This window comes from Podarcis tiliguerta (assembly GCF_965153285.1).
Source record: "Podarcis tiliguerta genome assembly, chromosome: 1".
Classification (NCBI taxonomy): Eukaryota; Metazoa; Chordata; class Lepidosauria; order Squamata; family Lacertidae; genus Podarcis; species Podarcis tiliguerta.
In genome coordinates, this window is record NC_139534.1 from 8,020,366 (window position 1) to 8,044,129 (window position 23,764).

Here is a 23,764-nt window from a genome sequence, read left to right on the forward strand (position 1 = left end):
TGACTTACGTGTGTGTGTGTGTGTGTGTGTGTGTGTTTTCTAAACAGGCTTCCTTAATGTATTGTGTGGCCCCTGGGCTCAGTCAAAACTGGGGATGCTGACTTTACAGACATACCAAAAGAAAAATTATCTCCTAAGGATGCGGGTGGCGCTGTGGGTTAAACCACAGAGCCTAGGACTTGCTGATCAGAAGGTCGGCGGTTCGAATCCCCGTGACGGGGTGAGCTCCCGTTGCTCAGTCCCTGCTCCTGCCAACCTAGCAGTTCGAAAGCACAAAGTGCAAGTAGATAAATAGGTACCGCTCCAGCAGGAAGGTAAACAGCGTTTCCATGCACCGCTCTGGTTCGCCAGAAGCGGCTTAGTCATTCTGGCCACATGACCCGGAAGCTGTACGCCGGCTCCCTTGACTCTGGGGTTGTGGCGAGATAAGCCGCCACAACCCCAGAGTCAGTCACGACTGGACCTAATGGTCAGGGTCTCTTTACCTTTTTAACACAGCTGGGTTACATTTTTCAGAATTCCTTCTACAACCCCAGAGACCTGAGCATCTCATGAGTGCAAGGCAGACTTCAATTGTCCAGGTGAAACTTGGAAGTGCTTGAGCATCTGGGCAATTTGCACATCTGAATCAATGCCTTAGTCACAAATGGAAATAGATTATTTGCGAATTGCAGAAAGAAAGATAAAAGAGAGAGGCAGACTCCCATAGAACACAAGACTAAAAACTGAATGGGGGGGGGAGAGAGAAAAGGAACTAGGTAGTGTTGCCATGGCAAAGTCCAGATTCTTACATAGCATTCTTTTTCCTCCCACTGATAAGAACTATTATTATTTTGAAACCCATGTATTCAAAGTAGCAACACTGCCAGAAAAAGTCACATTAGCATGATAAAATAATGTTTATGGTCTCACAGATGAAAGATCTCTATGCTTGGCGTATAAATTTAGGGAGAATTCAGCAATTTACATCCAATTGTTGCTAGGTGAGCAAAGAACCCCACGCGCCGGCACCGCAATAATGAAAGTGGAATAAAAATTCACACAGGAGCAGAAAACAATCTAGCTGGAATTCCCTTTTGCTATTGTTATTGGCATACTCCCTACTCAGCCAAAAAGAAAAGGGTGGCTTTGGTGCAGGAAAAAAAGGCCTACCTCTCTTATTCGGCATTATAATGTGGTGTGAAAGTTGCACCACGGGGAGACAAAAGTTGGGGGTGAATAGTGAAGAGAGAAAGACAATAGTACTGACAGGGGGGGGGGGGGCGAGTTAATGGGCAAGAGTCCACAAACAAGGAGCAGCCTCTCTCTCTTTCCATTGCCAGCGGAGATATTAAACCTGAAATTAAATACAGGTCACTTGCACCAGTGGTGTAGCGTAGGTTGCCAGAGCCCGGGGCAAAGCAAGTATTGTGCCCCCTTGTCAGGGCCGGGCATCGGCGCTGATGGTGATGGGGAAGGGTCTTCCCATGGAAGGAAACTGGGGATGGGACAGCTGCTGCTGCTGCCATTTATTTTATTATTATTTATTTCATGGCATTTTTACACTGTTTGATAATTTTTGTAATAAAAAAGAAACCCTCAAAGCATATTTTCTTCTTAAATTTTGCCCCCAGGGCAGTAGCCCCTCTGCCCCCCTAACTACGCCACTGACACACAGGTGCGCTTGGAGAAGAGGGGACTTAGGCAGTTGTGGGGAGATGGGGACCCTCAGTCTTGACAACTGCTTCATGGAGCCAAGACCTGCCAGAGACAAGTTGCCGTGCTCATTATTGCTGTAGCCGTGTGATGCAGCCATGGCAGAGCTCAGTGGAGGAGAAGCCAGCCAACCAGCCTAGTCTCAGGGGGTACTTGCCTGGAGGCAGAGTCCGTATACAAGGTCCAGTCCAGTCCTAAGGTCAGGAATATCACAGTTCATGTAGTCAGAGGTGGTCCAAGGTTACAAGAAGAAGAAAGGTCTGGCCAGGAACAACGAATGCTGTTTCCAGCACCTAACTGAAGCTGAAAACCCAGCTCAAGAAAGCTGGAGCCATCAGGAGCAAGAAGGCTGATCGGCACAAGGTGGAGTCACTTCGCCTTCTGTTCCTTCAGGCTGCTGCTCAGCAGGTGAAGCCAACTCCTGGCCAATGACAATTACCGTAGGTCTGGTACTTGGTACAGATCCTGCATTTGCTAATGAAGAATTAACTCCAACTTGCTTGGGCAATTTACGGCTAGCTTGCTCCTGTCAGCACATGATAATGGAGTTGTCCGTGCTTAGATTTCAAAGAACCTGATGGCAAATTTTCCAGTGACAATGGAATTCTCCCGATTCTTCTTCAGAAGTTGGGTAAAATCCCTTGAAATCAATTAAGTTTCCCACAGGTTTGACCGTGTCTCTTCTGAAGCAAGCACAGAGAAGACCCCAAGCAGTGCTGGAGTTATGCATAAGCTAAATAAGCTATGGTTTAGGGCCCCACTCTCTTGGGGGCCCCCCAAAAATGTAAAGGAAAAAGACAACTGGATGTACATTTCCAAAATATAAGATAAAAAACCAACTAAAATAAAACCTACATACAGCAACAGTGTTTTGTGTTGTGTAGGCTCCTATAATGTAAGTCATGGGCCCCACCTGCTAGCCTGCTCCCTAAAATATCACTGGTTTGCTCATTTCTGTATATAGGGTACCTACATTCTGAATGGACTGGTTGCATGGGAACATGTGCAAATGGCTTGAGATACCTATTAGGTCCATAAATTGCCACATAGCATATATCCAACACAAAAAAGAGTGACAATTTGTTGTTGACAAAGGACAGCTGGACATATAAAGGGCCCCATTACCTTCAGTAGCTTAGGGCCTCATCAAACCTAAATCCGGCCCTGACAAGGCACATATGATCAATGCACAAAAGTAGAACTCTGCAACCATTTTAGCCCCTTTTTCCTTAAAGTCCATTTGAGATCGTCTTAATGGTGGCACCATTTTTGTACCAAAACTCAGTATTAATTAAAAGTATGACATCCCTCAACTGCTCCCACCCCATTCTGTAAAAGGCCATGTCGCAGACCAAATATGCGGGTTTCCTCCTTGAAGAAATAATTTGGTATTTTATTGTAATTAAATACACTTACAATGAAGACATTTCGCTATCCACTATATTATAACATTGCTAAAGGTAAACAGTGATTCTGATGAGTAAATACTGAGTAATCTATCTGCACTTTACACAACAAAGGAGTAGCAAATCTGCTTAGAGTGATATTTAAAACCTTCTCCCTAAGGAGATGAATGCAACAGAAAGCGGATTCTAGCATTTCTTGGCGGCATCGTATCCATTCCTCTATTTCCGAATAGCTGCGCATATCAGCGTGTTAGTGATGCTTTTGCAAAGGAGGTTTGACAACAATAGAGAGTCCCCCGCCCGCTAAACAAGAAGTGACAACTCCATTTGAAAGCTGTCCCTGGATGTGTTTTATGTGCAGAAATTATCTGTGACAGTTCAAATCAAAACAGAGTTTTCATTTCACATGGGAGGTAAATGGACGATAGAATAGGTTGCTTTAAATGCTATGGTCTGGCGCAATTAACGTTGCAGAAAATTTCTTTCGGGGGAGACTGCTCATTGCTAGTTCTAAACTTTCCGGGGGGGGGGGGGAGAATGTAAAAAAAAATAAAATATATTTCCTCTGATGGCTACTCCTTGGGAAAAAAAATCAAACCGGAATGAAATGTAACTTCCAAGAAAGAAGTATCAACTTTCAGCAACTGTGCCAAAGCAGTGGCATTAATCATAGAAATAAAGAAGAAAGCGAGTTCATTATCATTTTAACAATTATATTCTCAGCCTAATTTTCCATGCTACTATCTGAGCACACATTTAAGTGCATGTCAAGGAATAGAAGCTGCTTTCCCAAGGATTTGGGAAACTAGAGAAGAATATGATTGCGTTCTATCCTTCACGCAGAAGAGAAGGGACTCTAACTTCCTGGCAGAGCACATGCTTTTCATGTAGAAGGTGCACAGATCTAATTGTGGTCATCTTAGCTTAAAGCAGTGATGGCCAAACTTGGACCTCCAGCTGTTTTGGGACTACAGTTCCCATCATCCCTGACGACTGGTCCTTTTAGCTAGGAATGATGGGAACTGTAGTCCAAAAATAGCTGGAAGGCCAAGTTTGGCTGTCACTGGCTTAAAGAAACCTCAGGTATCAAGACCGAGGAAAACCCACCTTAGAGTCGGTTCAGTCAGAGTAGAAATAATTGGGTTGGCTAGAATAATAATATTTCACTTTGTATTGATATACATGTGTTGTACAACCATTAATATAGTGAATATTTGCATTTTTATGGAATCCACTCTTTGCCTCTCACTTAATGTATTAAAATTTTAAACCAACAAATTGGGCTTTCTAATACTTTACAGGGCTATTCTATATGGAGAGATACTCTTGCTCTTTTTTCAACCCATGCTTAAAAAAATTCCAAACTTTCCCCCTCTTATTACTCTTGCTATATTCTCATAATACAGGACTGGTGACGACAGTGAATGCCACCCAGGAAATTGTCCAAGGCACCTCACTGAGAATTAATAATCTGTTGGCTTATAAATGCAGAAGTGCTTTAAGAATGTAACATTTAATGCTCATTGGCTTTCTCTAGGCAGTGCCAATGGAGCCAAACGGCATTCTTTTCATTGTTATCTCAATTAAGTAAAAGCACTCTTAAACGTTCTACTGTTTCAGTTCTGCATATATGAAACCAAATGTCTTCATTTAAGACACTTCCAAACAGCAGCTTTCTCTGTCTTCAATATGGCACCGTAGCCAAAGATTAAGAATGTACAAAACCATTTTGCTGAATCACATCAAAAGTCTATCTGGCCTAGTATCCGACATTTGACAGTGGTTAGCCTAGTGAAGGCACAACAACTTTGACCTGAACCCCCCAAAAAGGGGGTAGATCACCACCAGTTTTTTAACTCTGTGAGTAGATTGCAGTCTCTTGGGAGTTGGCCACCCCGGTGCTTCTACGAAGTTCACATCTTGCCACAGTGGTCCATGCTCTGGTAACTACCTAACCAGACTACTCTAAAGTGTTGTACATTGTGTTGCCCAAGGAGACAACTCTCAGAAGCTTCGGTTAGTCCTATATGCAGCTGCCAAGTATATTAGCAGTAACCCAATTCTAAAAGAATTACATTGGCAGCCTATTTGCTTCCGAGATCAGTCTAAGGTGCTGGCACCTGGACAGCAGCCAGAGGAGACACCTACAGGTGAAACTCAAAAAATTAGAATATCGTGGAAAAGTTCATTTATTTCAGTAATTCAACTTAAAAGGTGAAACTAATATATGAGATAGTCTCATGACATGCAAAGTGAGATATGTCAAGCCTTTATTTGTTATCATTGTGATGATCATGGCGTACAACTGATGAAAGCCCCAAATTAACAATCTCAGAAAATTAGAATATTAAATGAAATCAGCAAAACAAGGACTGCAAATAGAGCAATATTGGACCTCTGAGAAGTAGAAGCATGCATATGTACTCAGTGCTTGGTTTGGGCCCCTTTTGCATCAATTACTGCCTCAATGCGGCGTGGCATGGATGCTATCAGCCTGTGGCACTGCTGAGGTGTTATGGAAGACCAGGATGCTTCAATAGCAGCCTTCAGCTCTTCTGCATTGCTCGGTCTCATGTCTCTCATCTTTCTCTTGGCAATGCTCCATAGATTCTCTATGGGGTTCAGGTCAGGCGAGTTTGCTGGCCAATTAAGCACAGTAATCCCATGGGCATTGAACCAGGTTTTGGTACTTTGGGCAGTGTGGGCAGGTGCCAAAGTCCTGCTGGAAAATGAGGTCAGCATCCCCATAAAGCTCGTCTGCAGAAGGAAGCATGAAGTGCTCCAAAATCTCCTGGTAGATGGCTGTGTTGACCCTGGACTTAATGAAGCACAGTGGACCAACACCAGCTGATGACATGGCTCCTCAAATCAACACAGTCTGTGGTAACTTCACACTGGACTTCAAGCATCTGGCATTGTGTGCCTCCCCATTCTTCCTCCAGACTCTGGGGCCTTGGTTTCCAAATGAGATGCAGAAGCTGCTCTCATCAAAAAAGAGATTTGGGGAGCCATGTCATCAGCTGGTGTTGGTCCACTGTGCTTCATTAAGTATTGGTTATGAGTTTGAAATGTAATAGGGAAGATAAGAAATGCATACTGGGAGATTAGATTGGAAAATTTTCAGACAGGATTGATGGAAGTCAAAATTTTGAATAAGATGAAAAAGTATGTTTAATTACTTTTGAAAATGATATGTTAAAAAAACTAATAAAAATTATATTAAGAAGAAGAACAGAGGTGAACAGAGTGCTTACTCACCTCATTCCTGCGCATGAACAGAGGAGCCAAAAACCTCTAACCCCAGTCTCTAAAATTCCAAGTAAATGCTATGACAGCAATTTTAAATAACTCCATTTCCAATGTCTCTCTTTCCCTCCTTTTGGAGAGCAGGCATTATAGCTATACAAATGTCTTAACTGAATGGTGCTCAACCCCAAGTGTGCAAAAAATGCACAAGGTTTTGAGCACTTGAGGGTTGCTTGTTTCAAATTCACGGTGAGGCACCTGGCTGGTTGCTTCTATGCCCCCGCGCAGAATTGCAAACCTCTCCTCTGAATGCACACCCAAATTAAGCTTCTCAATGGATCTATGCAACGCCAGACTACTGAACTGGCTTTGTGCTCCAAAATGAATTAACAGGAGAGGGAACTAAATGAGAAAGAGCGCAGATCAAAGAAAAGTGAAAGAAACGCGACTTAATAGGACTGTTTAAAATGGCACCCCAACCACAAAAGGCAGCCTTACAGGGTAGCAAGTACAATTCATGATAGCGGAACTTTCTTTACAGCAAAGGATAGCGACGTGAACCAGGTTTAACCAGAAATAGCCGGGCATCAGTTGTAGTTAAACTGATCAAGTTGGCATCAGCACTCAAGGCACGAGAATGAGATTTTCTGACTGTTGAGCTCTGCGGACAGTGCCTATTGCTCACGGTGGAAAAGGCTTTTCAAGCTCTGAAGCAGGGAGGTCAAAGCATCAACAAGGATGCAGACAGTGGCATTTACAGGGAAAAGGAGGAAAAGATCAGTTCACCCCCTTCCCCACCCATTTAGCAGCAGCTGCATAATCATTGCTATTTGCCATAGAGGCCCCGAATAGCCGCCTCTCTTTATCCTTACAAACCAGGAGCCGTAGTTACGGAAAATATCAAAGGAAGGAAACGAGACTTTCTTCAGGTGAGGAACTCGCACGGGCTGCTTTCCCCGCAATTTGTGCACTTAACAATCAATAACAATTAGGCGCAGGCTTGTGGCTGATTTAATGCTGCTCCCCAAAGCCGCCGCCCCCCACCTCTCTCCCCCCCCCAAACCACCACTAACCCCCACCCCTCCATCATGCTGCAGGAGTAGCTGCTGACTTGTAAAGCAGGGGCCTGCGCTGCAACAGCCCGCCTCTATTATTACCTGCGAATGGATCAGAAGCACTTCAGCTCCCCTGGTTAGCAGAACACTTACTGCACAAAAGTACTCAATTAAAGCAGCCCTTTCAGGCAATTATTGAGCATTACAGGCGCTGAGAAACAGAAAATAGCGCTACCCTTTACTCCAAAAGAGTGGTTTTTTACCCCTTCCATCAGTGCTCCACACTCCCCACCCCCCCAAAAAAGAACACTATATATGTCGTGGCTACTTTCAAGATTTTCTTCAAACCACAAAAGTGTATTTATAAATGTTTTTGGCTTGTGCCCTTAAACAAACCCCACATACAGGCTGTCCCCCACCCCACTCCATTAATAAATTAAACGGTGTCCCCTTTGACACGTTTTAATCATTATATAAGGTTCCCACCGACTTACGAGGTAAACATATCTTGGGCTGAATATCCTTAAAAGCCCAAAGGCAGAACTGTTTAACGACGATAAATTCAGAAGCGAGCGCAGGCTATGTTTTCAGTGATTACGGAGTTGACAGACAACACCCCAAAGTAACTATTACGCTGAAAATTATAATGTATCACCATTTGAATTTTAAATGAATAAGGGGGGAATCAGGCACAACAATGGGTTGTCAAAAGGGCTGATTATTCAGATTTATTTGCAAAGACGGTAAAATATTGGCACCTCGCTGCCCTTTCCTCCATTGTGACGGCACTCTCATCTCGCACCTTCTTGGCAAGACTCAAAAGCTCTTATTCCCTCGGAGAGGAATCGAGAGGGAGGGGCGCACACTGTGACAATAATATGTGACAGCTGCACAATGGAGAATGAAAAGACTTTTGGCCTCTGGGGGAGGAAAGGGATCGCGGCAAGAGGAACGGAGGAGGAGGAGGAGGCATTAAAGAACAGGGCCTGAATAATGTCCTATGCTTCAAATATATTCTAAGAGTGCATGACATTATTGCAGCCAAACAGGCCTGGCCCTATATGCTGTTTCTATGCCTACAGCAATCTGCTCCTCAAAGAAGGAATTTGAGCAGAAACATTCAAAAGGCATTTTTTTAAAAAAGCAACAACCAAGGTTTGATTAAAAACATAAGCGCTCCATGTGTTACTGAGCTGGCACTCCCATCAATTCAATAAGTAATAATAATATATTTCGTGGTTTTATATTTGGATTTTGTTCTGTGAGCTCTGGGTATAGGGCAGTATATAAATTCACTAAATCATCATCATCATCATCCCTGACCTCTGGTCACACTGGCTTGAGTCCACAAATTTGGATAGCCACAAATTTCCAACCTGTTGTTTACAAAATTCTAGAAAATACGGAGAAAGCAGATGGAGATATTTTATTTCTTTTCATTATGATTACAAAAAAACTGAATTATAAATAAAAGGGAGTTGTCAGTTCTTATAGCCTAATCATGATAATGAAACTTGGTTAATGAAAAGATATCCCATCTATCTATACCTACCTACCTACCTACCTGAATCTTTTCCCCCATCTTTCTTCAAATCATAAAGTTAAGTGAAACAATGTTGAATATTAGGGATGGAGAGATTTTATTCCCATGTGTTAAAATCTAGGGTTGCTGAAATTTGGGACGGTGAGCAGTAGTCTAGAAGCTTCTGCTTCTGGTCAGCCACATCTTGCCATGATGCTCTGATCCAAAACTGTGCTTAATTTTAACTAAGACTAATTTAAACAAGCAGCTTCATTGACCATCGTTTGAAGTTGGCTGTTTGAAACCAACCCTAGCTAATGTTGACCACCGTTTGTAAGTCAGTGTGACATGACAAATTGTGGCTGAACAAAGGCCCATGTGAAAGCTTCTGAACTCCTTCCCCTGGCTCTGTGAGTTGTTGTTGTTTAGTCGTGTCCAACTCTTTGTGACTCCATGGACCAGAGCACGCCAGGCACTCCTGTCTTCCACTGCCTCCCGCAGTTTGGTGAAACTCAAGCTGGTAGCTTCGAGAACACTATCCAACCATCTCGTCCTCTGTCATCCCCTTCTCCTTGTGCCCTCCATCTTTCCCAGCATTAGGGTCTTTTCCAGGGAGTCTTCTCTTCTCATGAGGTGGCCAAAGTATTGGAGCCTCAGCTTCACGACCTGTCCTTCCAGTGAGCACTCAGGGCTGATTTCCTTCAGAATGGATAGGTTAGATCTTCTTGCACAACTCTTTTTATAAACCTGCTTCCTATTGGAGCAGTGTCTGATAATCTAAAAACATTGTCGGCGCATCAGGAAGAACATGAAAAAAAATCATACAACCTCTAAAATTATGGAAGGAACCTACTAGTTTGATGTAATTTCTGATCAAAAGTCTCCAATTGGGGTAGCTTATTGCTGTAAGATAGGTAGGCAACACATCTGTTGTGAATCATAGTGAAAAGGTCTGCTTAAAAGTCAAGGAAACATCTCCAGGGGAATGTGAATATTATTTCCCTCTAGGTTTCTGGAACTGATGACAGCCCTGCTGCTGGTGGCCATACTAAGATTTATAATGAATATTGCATTGCATGAATATCTATTCTGCCTAGGATAATGAATCTGAGGTGTCACAAAACACCTCCGATTTTGTACTGTTGGAAGAGGAGCTGTAAGCCTGAAGGTCTGTGCCAAGAACCTATTTTTCTTGAACTTTTCCAGGAAGTTTTATTTCTGGGACATTAAACAGTAAGTTCTTCCATGTTTGCCTTCACACTGGCTTGCAAAGCAGTGAAATCCAGCCAAACATGGCTTCTAAAAAAACTAGCTGTGGCAGTAATTCTTTACAATCCACACATGGCACACCACACTTCTGTGGGATGTGAAACACAGAGCAGTCAAGTACAACATCCCTAGAGTGGACATAAAAAGGGGATGTCTGGACCAGTCAGTCAGAACTTCCTGTTTCCTCCTAGGCTGGGATAGACTTCCTTTACATGTGACACCTCGCTGAAGCCCCCAATTGTCTGCCCACTCACCGCCAACAGCCGCCAATCGCCCGCCCACTTGGCACACCAACAGCCAATCATCAGCAGGCGTTGCCGCAGCCACGAATCACCCGCCCAAATGCTGCTTACAATCTCCTGCTCGCAGCCGCCACAAATTGCACGCCCCCCTCTGCACTATCAGTATATAAGACGAGCCCCTATTTTTCACAATTCGTTATAATAATAAAAAAAAAATCCTCGTCTTATACACGGAAAAATACGGGATGTAGTTTTGTAGCTCAGTTTGCACACAGCATATAGCAGCAGCAATATATACACGGACATATAGAGGAAAAGAAACGACTGCAGAAACTTTGTCTGCAGACTTTAACAATGGCTTCCTTATTTCAAAAACCGAAGAATGTACACAGTGGGAGAATTGCCGCACTCTCTCTCTAAAAATCAGACACAGTAGCCAACCCAGGTGGTCTTCATCTTAAGCCATACAGAACCCAGGGAGAGAGTTGCAGCTGTTTCCAGTTCACTGTCATCTTAATCATCATTGTGCGTGTCCTCCTCCACCACTTCGTGCATTAGGACTTTCCATCACTGTCTAACAAATCTTTTGCAGTAAGCAGCATGTAATAATTGCCAGGGGAGCTCTCTTGGTTGCTCCATACCGACCTCACGCTTATGAGGTCACCTGGTCAACCGAAGTATTTATTTTGATATAGATGGGAGAACTAGGCCTGACATCCCTGCTTAATCATGCTAATCACTGTAGGAAAGAACTCAAGATTGGAAATGGCTTGGGAAGGGCTTTGCACTTTGCTTCTCCATCAGACTGCCCCGGGGGGGGGGGGGCAGTGTCATGTTGTTATCTGTCTCCACAACCTCTCCATCACCACCACCTGCTGGGAATAGGAATATCTGATTTTTGACTATAATTCCTGCGCTGCATTGCAGGCGGACTCAAAGGCAATTTGGTTTGCCAGTTGCGATGGATTTTGTTAAGGGAGAAGCCCATCGTTCAGCAGGCGTGCTCTGACATTGACAGGCCCTGCGCCAATTGGGGGAAGGAAGTTTTAGTTGTGGTGGCGGATTGCAGTTAACAGTTTGTCCGTTCAGCCTGCGGCAAGCGTGGCTGAGGGCGCTGGCCCTCTTAAAAACATGAAAACCAACACTCTCTAGTATGGCCTCAAACGAAGGAACAGCAGCAAAATAATAATATACAAGTCATACCAAAGTCTAGAATGCTTCTTTCTCAATATTCTCAATACAGTCGTGCCCCGCAAGACAAATGCCTCACAAGACGGAAAACCCGCAAGACGAAAGGGTTTTCCGTTTTCAGAGGCGCTTCGCAAGACGAATTTCCCTATGGGCTTGCTTCGCAAGACGAAAATGACGAAATTTTTTGAGTTTTTTTTCGCTCCCCAACCCCTTTTTCTGAAGCGCTAAGCTGCTAAGAGCCTTTTAGCAGCTAAACCGCTAATCCCTTAAGCCTTAAAAAGCCGTTAATAGCCCTTAAACTGCCAATAGCGCTAATAGCGCTAATCCGCTAATGGGCTTGCTTCGCAAGACGAAAAAACCGCAAGACGAAAAGACTCGTGGAACGGATTCTTTTCGTCTTGCGAGGCACCACTGTATTCTCAATATGCGGTGAACTGTATTCTAAGGTGCTGTCCAGGAATGAAAGCAGTACATTAATGAGCTTTCCAGAGAATCCTTGTATTGCACCCAAAATAAAAATGGATAGCTGCCTTGGAATCGAAATCTCCTCCCTCCCCAAGTTAGTGCTTTTTGCAGGGATACTGCATTTCCCAGCTTTCAAAAACAGCAGTGTTTTGATGCTTACAAAATGTGAATCTCCTTCCCTGCCTCACCCACCCTCAGTGAGATGAATACTGGTAGAACCACAAATTCAAAGTTTTATCGTTCGTTTTGTGGTATTTATTTAGTATTAAAGTACCCTGCAGTAAAACCTTTCTGACCTTCTGTGTATGTAGCATTCTGGAAAGGTGTGTGTGTGTGGTTTGCGGGGGGAAAATGCTGCAAATTGCTTGCTAGATAGGCTTGCACTTTTGCTATGCAGGTGACTGGCCTACAAACAAGATTTTAGCAGGTTCTCTATTTAATTAATCTTCAAGCCATTAACCATTCATTTAAAATGCCACTTACGAAATCTTCATTTTGCACATTATCAGCTGGTTTGCAAATAGCTATCCATGAGCAGAGGCGTAATGATCTCTCTCTCCCATTCTTAGAGCTTACCAAGCTCATAGTCAATTTTGGCTTCTTAATTACCCGCACACATATTAGCATTTAAAATTAAATGGCAGATTTTTTTTTTTTTTTTTTAAATATTATATGCCCCCGCACAAAAAAAAAAGTTAACATTCTTATTACTGTGCTGCCTGTTAAAGGAACCACAACCCACTTTTGGTTAAAGGGTACTTTGGCACTTTTTTCACAACAAATACTGTATTTTTCCGTGTATAAAACGACCCGTTTTGGGAGACACAGATTTATGAAAATTGGGAAGATGATCCCCATGTATAAGACGACCACTGTCTTTTAACATTATTTTAGAGTAAAAAAACCTAGTCTTATACCCCAAAAAGTACAGTATATAGAGAGAGGGGGGGGCATTGTGGAGTAGGGTAACATTGATTTAAGAAGAAAACAACTCCCTGTTAAGAAATGGATTTGAATCAGAGTCCTAAATTCATGTTCAGGCTTGAATTTAGTGGCTCAACTTGGGCATCACATCAAACCAAATGTAAGAAAGCTAAACTATGGTTTGGCGTTATATTAGATTGACAAACCATAGTCTGCAACCAGACAACAAACCAGAAACAGTAGGGCCGGCCCAACACATTTTGCCGCTATTGGCAAAACAACCCAATGCGCTCCCACCAGATCTGGGGCCCTGCCCCTGCGCCGCTGCAGCCTCGCCACTGCAACTGTATCCTTGCACCCGTGTCACAATGCAGTGGCAAGGGCTCAGCAACAAGGGCAACGGCGTTGGGTTGTTGCTGCAGAAAGCCCCAGCAGGGCTGGCTGTGGTGCGCTGGCGGGGAATTGATACGCCACCTGAGGCAAATGGCTTCCCTGGCCCAGCCCGGAGAAATAGAAGCCATGGTTCGAAGTGGGTTCACATCATTTGCTTGTAAATTCTTAACTTCAAACTATGGGTTGGGATCAAAACTATGGTTAGCAGAAACCATGATTTTGAAGTAATGTCTGAACTGAGCCACTGCATGGTACACTGATTATTATTTTCCCAGTGTTACCAATGCTAGAATTCTAGCTGGAGATGGAATATTCACAACTGTACATTTCCTATGCTGGCAGAAACAAACGCAATGCTATAGTAAGAGGCTTTTTTTTTGTGCTGCTCAGCCTTTAATTTTTCTGACGTGAAAAATGAAAGACCGCACTCATTACTTCCTATGTCACCTTCCGACCAAAAACACCTGTACCAGAAAAATGTGGGAAATGCAGTCGGTTAACAACGATGACCATTCACACATTGCATTTTACCCACTTTCCCCTAGTCAAGTATCAATATCCATCAATAAACCACAGAGTCTAGGACTTGCTGATCAGAAGGTCGGCGGTTCGAATCCCCGCGACGGGGTGAGCTCCCGTTGCTCAGTCCCTGCTCCTGCCAACCTAGCAGCTCAAAGCACGTCAAGTGCAAGTAGATAAATAGGTACCACTCCGGCGGGAAGGTAAACGGTGTTTCCGTGCGCTGCTCTGGTTCGCCAGAAGCGGCTTAGTCATGCTGGCCACATGACCCGGAAGCTGTACGTCAGCTCCCTCGGCCAATAAAGCGAGATGAGCGTCGCAACTCCAGAGTCGGTCACAACTGGACCTGATGGTCAGGGGTCCCTTTACTTTTACTTATATTATTTCTTCCTGCTCCCATGTGTAGCGGGAGGGGGGGCAACAACAAGAAAGCTATTGCCATTTTGGTTTGGCTATGCAATTCAACGGGATTTCTAGAGATATGTATTTTATCCAGGGAAATAGGATCGGGTCTACACCATTCCAGACTGAATCAGGTCCAATCCAGATTTACTAACTGAGGCCACGAATCAGAATGGGGGGGGGGGTGTCTGTGCACAGCGCCCGTGTTTAGTTGTTTAGCTTCAACAAACAGAACCCAGATTACTTCATCTCAGTCTTAGAATTCCAGTCATGTGCCATTACCATAGAGGATTGAATTAAAACTCATGCAATCACTTATTTTCCCCGGTGAAAAATGTATTATCATCCCTTTAATGATTTTATAAAATTATGAGGCATCTTATAATGAAAGATCTCTGTGGCTTGATCAGTGTACCTCATACTGACATACAGCTAGTAGCTCCCTCTACAAAGTGCCCGGTTTTAAAGTCCTGGTCATTACAGGACATTACTGTCAAAGCTATTCCAATAATTAGAAGCCTTTCTATACATCAAAAACCAAGAAAAAATCCCAAATGCAAGGGCTAAAACCGTATGTTTACCAGTATGGTGTTAATCCCTCCTGTCATAACTGAAGGATGATTTGCAGTCTGTAAAATTCACAGTTAAAGGTAAAGGTAAAGGGACCCCTGACCATTAGATCCAGTCGTGACAGACTCTGGGGTTGCGGTGCTCATCTCGTTTTATTGGCCGAGGGAGCCGGCGTACAGCTTCTGGGTCATGTGGCCAGTATGACTAAGCACCACATTTCAAAAAGTGAAATTTCCTTCCTTCATCCTTCTGAGGGAATGACGCCCACCCACAGACCGGCTGTGGGTGGCTATTTCCACGTGGCAAGCCACCCGCAATTCTTGATGCCACTACATATCTTGCTATCTGGAGGCCTGCAGTGGTACCGTGGTGGCCATCTGAGGCAGCCTATACAGTCATACCTTGGGTTACAGACGCTTCAGGTTGTGCGTTTTCGGGTTGCACAGCGCACCGAACCCGGAAGTACCGGAACGGGTTACTTCTAGGTTTCGGCGCTCACGCATGCACAGAAACACTAAATTGCACGTTGCGCATGCGCAGAAGCGCCAAATCGTGACCCACGCATGCGCAGATGCGGCGCTGCAGGTTGCGAACGCAACCTGAGCATCCTCTGCATGTGGCCACTGTTACAATTGCCCATTATTTTTAATTTTCTCAGAGAAGAAGAGTCTTCTTTTCGGTATCAGCCTTCATTTCCAAAGGAACCATTTGCGAACAATTTATGGCTGTGGTTCGGATTTATAGGAAACATTGAACATAGTCAAGTCTTCTAAGAGATCTAGGGCACCACAAAAAAAACAACAACCATCTTACAAAGAAAATTGTGCTCCTGGTACAGCGGGCTCCCATAGACAGGCACGAGCTATAGCATGCATATAGATATCAAGCTTTTGAAAGTTCAGGGGTTTGGTAAAATAAATAAATAAAGCAACCCTGGGGGTTCACAGCCTGAGATTCTGCTAGAAAGAAAATGCCCTGATAAACCCTGGCTTTTCATCCTCTAGCGTAGCCTAGCAGGTGTTACGAAGCACAGCAGTAAAGTTTCTTGAATAAGTTCCTAGATTGGAGGTACTGATGCAGAGTAATAGAATGAGACCACGGTTGAACCACATAGCATTATTGGGGTCACCGACTGTAGCTTCTTTTAATTGTCAGTGCTGCTTTTAAGATGCTTAACTGCAATATATTATCCGAATGATCAGTCAGGATGCTGGGTCCATACAAAACACATATACAAATATTGGGTATGAATAATGTAATGTTTGATTGAATCTGTATGCTGCCCCATAACATAAAAGTTATCTAGTCAGCTTGCAATGCTGCTGGATTCAGTATGGGCTTTCGGTGGCCATTTCTGATTTAATGATTACACTGTAAACATAGACAGATAGATGATAGATAGATAGATGATAGATAGATAGATAGATAGATAGATAGATAGATAGATAGATAGATGGATATAGATAGATAGATGGATGGATAGATATAGATAGATATAGATAGATATATCCTGTTAACCTCAGGATAACATATATTCTTATCCTGTTAACCTCAGGAACTATTAATATCTGGCCCAATAGTTAGTTCTGAACCTCTTTCCAATTTAGCACATGAGTAGGCAAACTAAGGCCCGGGGGCCAGATGCGGTCCAATCGCCTTCTCAATCCGGCCCGCGGATGGTCCGGGAATCAGCATGTTTTTACAGAGGTGCCTCACAAGACGAAATTAATTCATTCTGCCAGTTTTTTCGTTCTGTGAGTTTTTTCGTCTTGCGAAGAACCGCTGTGTATTGACGGTTTCCCATAGGAATGCATTGGCGGTTTAAAAAAAAAGGCACAAGACGTTTTGTCTTGCAAAGCAAGCCCACAGGGAAATCCATCTTGCGAAGCAACTCAGAAAACGAAAAACTCTTTCGTCTTGCGAGTTTTTCGTCTTCCGAGGCATTCATCTTGCGAGGTACCACTGTACATGAGTAGAATGCGTGCTTTTATTTAAAATGCACCTCTGGGTTATTTGTGGGGCATAGGAATTCGTTCATTCACCCCCCCCCCCGAAAAAAAAAATATATATAGTCCGGCCCCCCACAAGGTCTGTGGGACAGTGGACCAGCCCCCTGCTGAAAAAGCTTGCTGACCCCTGCTTTAGCACATAAAGGAAGTTCTAAACTGGTATTGATTCCTGCAAAAGAGTCTTAAACGAATTAATCTATTCACAAGTCCATACTATTTATGTCCCTTTAACCAAAAATAGGGCTAGTGATAGCGCTGACAAGTAAATTATACAAACCTTAGTAACAACCATTCATTTTGACTCTTCCAGCATAGGTGCCAACTCCCTGGGGCCCTGGGTGCCCAAGCACCCACAAAACTCCCCATGAAGGGGCTAAAAGGTAAAGGTAAAGGTACCCCTGCCCGTACGGGCCAGTCTTGACAGACTCTAGGGTTGTGCGCCCATCTCACTCAAGAGGCCGGGGGCCAGTGCTGTCCGGAGACACTTCTGGGTCACGTGGCCAGCGTGACATCGCTGCTCTGGTGAGCCAGAGCCGCACACGGAAACGCCGTTTACCTTCCCGCTAGTAAGCGGTCACTATTTATCTACTTGCACCTGGGAGTGCTTTTGAACTGCTAGGTTGGCAGGCACTGGGACCGAACAACGGGAGCGCACCCCGCCGCGGGGATTCGAACCGCCGACCTTTCGATCGGCAAGCCCTAGGCGCTGAGGCTTTTACCCACAGCGCCACCCGCTAGGCACCCACAAAATTCAGTGCCAGGGCCCAAGGTCGCAGGGCCAAACTGGCACTCCAGTCTTCTAATTTGTCTAGCTGTTTGCTTATACTTTCACATACTGCCCCCACCTCCAAGAGGTGTCACAATTTATTGTAACACACAGGAAGTCTAATCAAGCTCTCTAATTTTATTTTGCATTATCAAATGCCAACTTTCAGAATCTCATGGTGCCGGCTCCACAACCGTGCCTGCGAATCTGTGTTTTCTTGTTTAACTCATACGGGGGGTGGGGAATACTATATTTCTTATTGCTATCAATCTGGAAGCTTGACAGTAAGGATTAAAAATGGCTCCTCTCTCCCTACTTGGTTATTGGAAAGGCCCTGAAAGGTAATCTGTCTTGCAAAGCCACGCTTTACAGTCTGCATAAAAGTGCCGCGATTCTCAGTCCTCCCTCCGACTTAATTGAAAGCGCATAATATCACACAACAGGGGAAATGTAAACTGTAAGCATACATAGTAAATCACTGCATATGGTACAAAAGCTGGTTGCTAATGGCGCCGAATGATCACAGGGGCCAAAAAGCACAATTTGAGCACACAAGTCTTTTATGCTGCAAAATAACAAGTTATTCAGAGCAGGAAGCGGGAAGGAAAAAACCCACTTATTTGGTAGTGCCGCAATTGGATTGGAGTCAGGTCAATTCTGTCAATTTTGTGAAGTAGAAGCCTTTTAATAATGATTTCGATTTTATCATGACCTTGAGCAGTGGGACTAGAACTGGCGCAAATGTAAAGCGAATATACTGTTTGCACTTAAACAAATATTCCTCGATCATTCGCAATAACTCAGCCAACCCGAGTAAAATTGCAACAGTGCTGAAGCAAAGTTATAATCCGGATCTCTCCTCTTGTAAAGAGTGGATTTGGGTGTGGAGAAATCTGAAGCTTAGCTCCTTGACATTCCGATCATAAACATTTCTACTGTTTAATTTCCCTACCTCATTACTTTGTCATAACATCACAGTTTGCGATGGGGCTGCAGTGCTAAAGCCATTCGTGTACACTATCCAAAGTGGTAATATGCCCATGTGACAAACCTTGCAGAGAGGGCATTAGACACAAAACCAGCCTGCCCCCAGAGACTGATGGAACCTAGTATGTTCCTGAATGTTCTGCCTTTTGAGGTCAAGCCTTCTTTGTATTCCTTTTGGCGCCTGCTAAAAGCATTCTCGTTTAGGCAAGCCCTCCCCAGATTCTTAGAAAGTTGAGGTAATCTTAAACTCTTTCAATATTTTAACTTTTGCATGTTTGTAAAGTACGGTTGTGATTTCCACCCCCCCCCTTGATTTTACCGTTTTATCTTTTCCAAACTGCTTTGAGGATTTTTAACAACCAAGTGGTGTACAGTCGTACCTTGGTTCTCGAAGTCCGTTCAACTTCTGAAAACGTTCGAAAACCACGACGCGGCTTCCGATTGGCTGCTTGAGCTTCCTGCATTCAACCGGAAGCCCTGGAAACCCCGGCACATGTTCGGGTTCCAAAAAAGTTTGCAAACCAGAACACTCACTTCTGGGTTGGCGGCGTTTGGGAGCCTAAACGTTTGAGTCGCAAGGCGTTCGACAACCAAGGTACGACTGTATAAATTTCATGTCATAAACAAACAACATGCTATTTTGTTACATCTGCAAATATTTGCAGGTGCAATAATTTCCATGATATGAATCACTACCTCTCCACAGGAGTGTGCTGATGAGACGGCTTGTTTATCCTCGCATACAGTCCTTCAAGGTGGTCCCTGTCCACTGGCACTGGAGGGCTGTCACACCCAAAGTTTTCCGACACAGGTGGAGAAGATGGCCTGTACGCACTGGCAGGTGGGTACATTTCTCGGAAGTGATTGACTTGTGCGTAATTGGGGTCTGTCTCGTCGTCGTCAATATCAGGCGGAGGGCCCACGGGGCCAGGGGAATACTCGGCAAGCCCCCTGGCCTGCTTCTGCCGCAGCTCCTGGTGTTTCGCACCAATCCTAGGAGACAAAACAACAAAGCTCAGAGTTTGCATCAACATCTAGTGAAGCAAAGCATGCGACTTCTGGAGGCAACAGTTGTTTTGCATAGGCAGCAAAAACTACAGCTAGAACCTTAGGAAACATCTCACGCGTTATAATCATGCTCCAGCATTTAACGCAACATATATCAAGCAAGCACATCAATCATAAATCCACCATGATTCGCAACAGATAAGCGCCCCATCGCCATCCAAGTATTTGCAACGTGGTGACCCATATCCTAACTGAACAAACATGCATTCCTTTGAGGATTATGAAAAAGACATCTCTATAACAGGTCCATATTAAACGCCTGACGAAAAGTACCATATTTTTTGCTCTATAAGACTCACTTTTTCCCTCCTAAAAAATAAGGGGAAATGTGTGTGTGTGTCTTATGGAGCGAATGCAGGCTGCGCAGCTATCCCAGAAGCCAGAACAGCAAGAGGGATTGCTGCTTTCGCTGTGCAGCGATCCCTCTTGCTGTTCTGGCTTCTGAGATTCAGAATATTTTTTTTTCTTGTTTTCCTCCTCCAAAAACTAGGTGTGTCTTATGGTGTGGTGCGTCTTACAGAGCGAAAAATACGGTAACTTCTTCTCCTTTGCATGTGAATTAACAGATAACGTTATCAGCGCCACTTTCTCTCATTTGTGAGAAGTGCAATAATGTGGGCATATAAATGCAAGGGGGGGGGGGGTTGGTTGCCTGAAGAGTCAAAAAGACCAGAGTCAGTTCACTAGGGATTTGGGGACCCCTCCCCCACTTAAGTGGGGGACATCATACCTCATTATACAGAGGCTAGGGACAGAGTAAGACAGGGAAGAAATGAATAGAAGCCTGACAGAGATGAATTGGTACATATAAGTGAATTAAAGACTATTACTGGCAGTACTCCACTGTGATAAAGCCTTAAGTGGTATTACAAAATGCAGCAGCTAATCAGTGCCATTGTGTAATCTGCTGGGAATAGGAACGGTAAAAACATACCCAGGTATAATTTCAAACCTCGCCAAATTCAGATGATTCAACATTTCCTTTGCAACTGAAAACTTTAAACAAGGCGCTATTAATATGAAACTTAAACGTTCAGCTGCCACACTCCATAATTAAAGCAACGGAAAAGATCACAGCAGCAAGATGAGCCCTGGTACGCGGAGAGCAGGGAATGAAAGGCAAGAGACGGATTAAAGCGCAGGAAAGCTGCCAATTAAAAAAAGCCAGGCTTTACCCACCATTATTAAATTCTGGAGAACAGAAGATGCTCCTGGAAGCAAGTAGGTGTAGAGGATGTATGAAAAGAATGGCGAGAGAATAATAAGTGTTTTTTTTAAGCATCAACTTTTGAAGTTGGAGGAAAATAAAAAACCAGTAAACGAGTAATTTTGGATGGCAAATTAGGGAAAAACACACACCAAGAATTAGGTAAACTAGGCAGAGAAGAGGGGAAATAGATTCCTCTAGAAAATGAACACAAATGAGAAGGCATGAAGACATTAAAGCTTATACAACGCTTGCTACCCAGTAAACGTAAAATTATTATACCACAGTGTCTTTCACTATAAATAATTGTGAAATCAGAGAACTTCTTCATATATCACAGGCTTTATGTATATGCAAAGGACATATCTAACATTGAAGATGCGGGCATTGTGTAAAAGAGGTTTGCAACCCATGTATCTGAGGAGATTTCACCCCTCCCATATCCAAGAATCTGCTGATGTTCTCTGCTGATTCTCCAGAGAGGAGGGGCGGTTTCTGCTCTCTACTTATTCCGCTCCAGCCTCACATCAAAGTGTCAGAGAGAGAGAGACTGAGTGTTAGAGAGAGATTGTGTGTATAGATAAGGTTGCTGCTAAGAGCAGCTGCAGACACTCAGTGCAGTTCAGCATTTTCGTTTAGACCTCATTTAGCTCTGTATATAGTTGTGTATTATAGTTGTAGTTAGAATAAAGAAGATATTCTACAGAGCTGCTCTCCGAAGTCGTTTATATACTCTGCTATACTCTGCTGTGTGCAACAACTGTCTTCTAGTGGAAGTGAATCCGGTGCTCACAACTCTAAGCTGTGAGTCCACAGCACTTTGACCTGTTCCTGTGCAGAAGGTGGTCTCTGGAAGTGCTACCCAGCTCGCCTAGCCCAGTTGGGACTGAGTGGATGAGTCCAGTTGGTGACACTGGCTCAAGGGCGGTGCTGACAGTATCATCATATAAGCACACAAGGTTAGATACCCTTGATCAGCTCCAGTTCTCTGTAAGTTGTACACCCAGTGTGAAACTTGGGTTTAGTGTTGTGTGAATAGCCAGAGTGCAAACTGCAAAACCTGATGTTTCTCATTCAGTGCTGGGAAACTGGAGGCAAATCCAAGTCCCTAACGTATGCAGAGACAGATAACCCCATGTGTGAATTCACCATACACAGGGATCCATAAATCTTCAAGGAAAGTGGAGTGGGGAAGAGAGAATCACAGTTTCTCAACAGCTAAATGTTAACTTTGATTGTGCAAATACATCATATCTGCAACAAAAATGCCGCCTCAAGGAAAGAAGTCTGGATCTTCTGTATTAAAGGAGTAATAGCGGTGCTTTTTTATAAGGTCTTTCTAGACAAAATAAGTTTATCCCTTTAACCCATTTACTGAGTTCTCTACCTTTAAACTCATAGACAAGTTCTTTCTTGAACACTTCAAAAATCTTAGCTACCCATTTTGATCTTCCCTCCCCCTTCCTATCATCTTCATAGCCACCCAAGAACCCCTCATGGTAGCAGGATATCACAGTCCATCAATATTTTGTATGGGCTGCAGGATTGGGCAGTATCTCCCCCAGTCCCCCATCGTTCTGCCCAGACACTGAGGTCCAGCTCCGAGGGCCTTCTGGTGATTACCTCACTGGGAGAAGCAAAGCTACAGGGAACCAGGCAGAGGGCCTTCTTGGTAGTGGCGCCCACCCTGTGGAACGCCCTCCTATCAGATGTCAAAGAGATAAACAACTACCTGACATTCAGAAGACATCTGAAGGCAGCCCTGTTCAGGGAAGTTTTTAATGTGTGATATTTTAATGTATTTGTTGGAATCTCCCCAGAGTGGCTGGGGAAACCCAGCCAGATGGCCAGGGTACAAATAAATCATCATCATCATCACCATTATTATTATTATTATTATTATTATTATTATTATTATTATTATTATCTGCTTTGAAACTAGTTTCCAAACCCTGCTTAATAAAGAACCCAAGTTATGTGGGATATCCAGCCTCATATAACCAACACACTTAACTCTTATTAATACATTAAGGGGTTAAGACCACAGAGTAAACTATCCTGCCAGGTTTAGCTAGGTCACCCCTCCTCACATTGGGATGAAGCCTTTGTTCTTTCATTCAACCATGTGAACTCTACCAGCAAGGTCTAAGCTGGGTGCTCGGAGCTTAGACCATGTGGCTTAAGTAAGCTACATTTGCGTTTCTATACTAATAATTTAGAAACCCTTGCCATTTTGGAATCTAAGTTATGCTGCCTATATTTTCTTGCTATGTGGAAAAACACATGAATCTGACCTTTGGAGGGTTTGTAAGTAAACCACTTTCAACTTACCAAACGTGCGGTCTCTTTCTACGCTAAGGGAACTTTGGAAGCGACTTAGAAGGGGATGTTTTAAAGGTCGAACAGCCTGCATTTCCATGCTTTACTTTGCTGCATGTTTTGTGATTTTAAATCTCTGTTGGGCTTCTCTCACCAAAGAATAAGGTAACGGTAAAGGGACCCCTGACCATTAGGTCCAGTCGTGGCCGACTCTGGGGTTGCGGCGCTCATTTCGTTTTATTGGCCGAGGGAGCCGGCGTACAGCTTCTGGGTCATGTGGCCAGCATGACTAAGCCGCTTCTGGCGAACCAGAGCAGCGCACGGAAACACTGTTTACCTTCCCGCCGGAGTGGTACCTATTTATCTACTTGCACTTTGATGTGCGTTCGAACTGCTAGGTGGGCAGGAGCAGGGACTGAGCAACGGGAGCTCATCCCATCGTGGGGATTCGAACCGCCGACCTTCTGATCGGCAAGTCCTAGGCTCTGTGGTTTAACCCACAGCGCCAC

General features: G+C 44.0%; 1 protein-coding gene and 1 long non-coding RNA gene across 3 annotated transcripts in view; one reads left to right on the forward strand and one right to left on the reverse strand.

The window, feature by feature from the left end:
* PARD3B (par-3 family cell polarity regulator beta) overlaps positions 1-23,764 on the reverse strand; it is a 588,896-nt gene that overhangs the window by 136,653 nt on the left and 428,479 nt on the right. For both annotated transcript variants that reach the window (XM_083400643.1, XM_083400642.1), the window contains one exon: positions 19,358-19,654. In XM_083400643.1, the coding sequence (XP_083256769.1) occupies positions 19,358-19,654 (297 nt within the window). The remainder of the gene's footprint in view (positions 1-19,357; positions 19,655-23,764) is intronic.
* Positions 1-23,764, forward strand: part of LOC310659675 — a 233,052-nt gene that overhangs the window by 48,875 nt on the left and 160,413 nt on the right. The window lies entirely within an intron of this gene.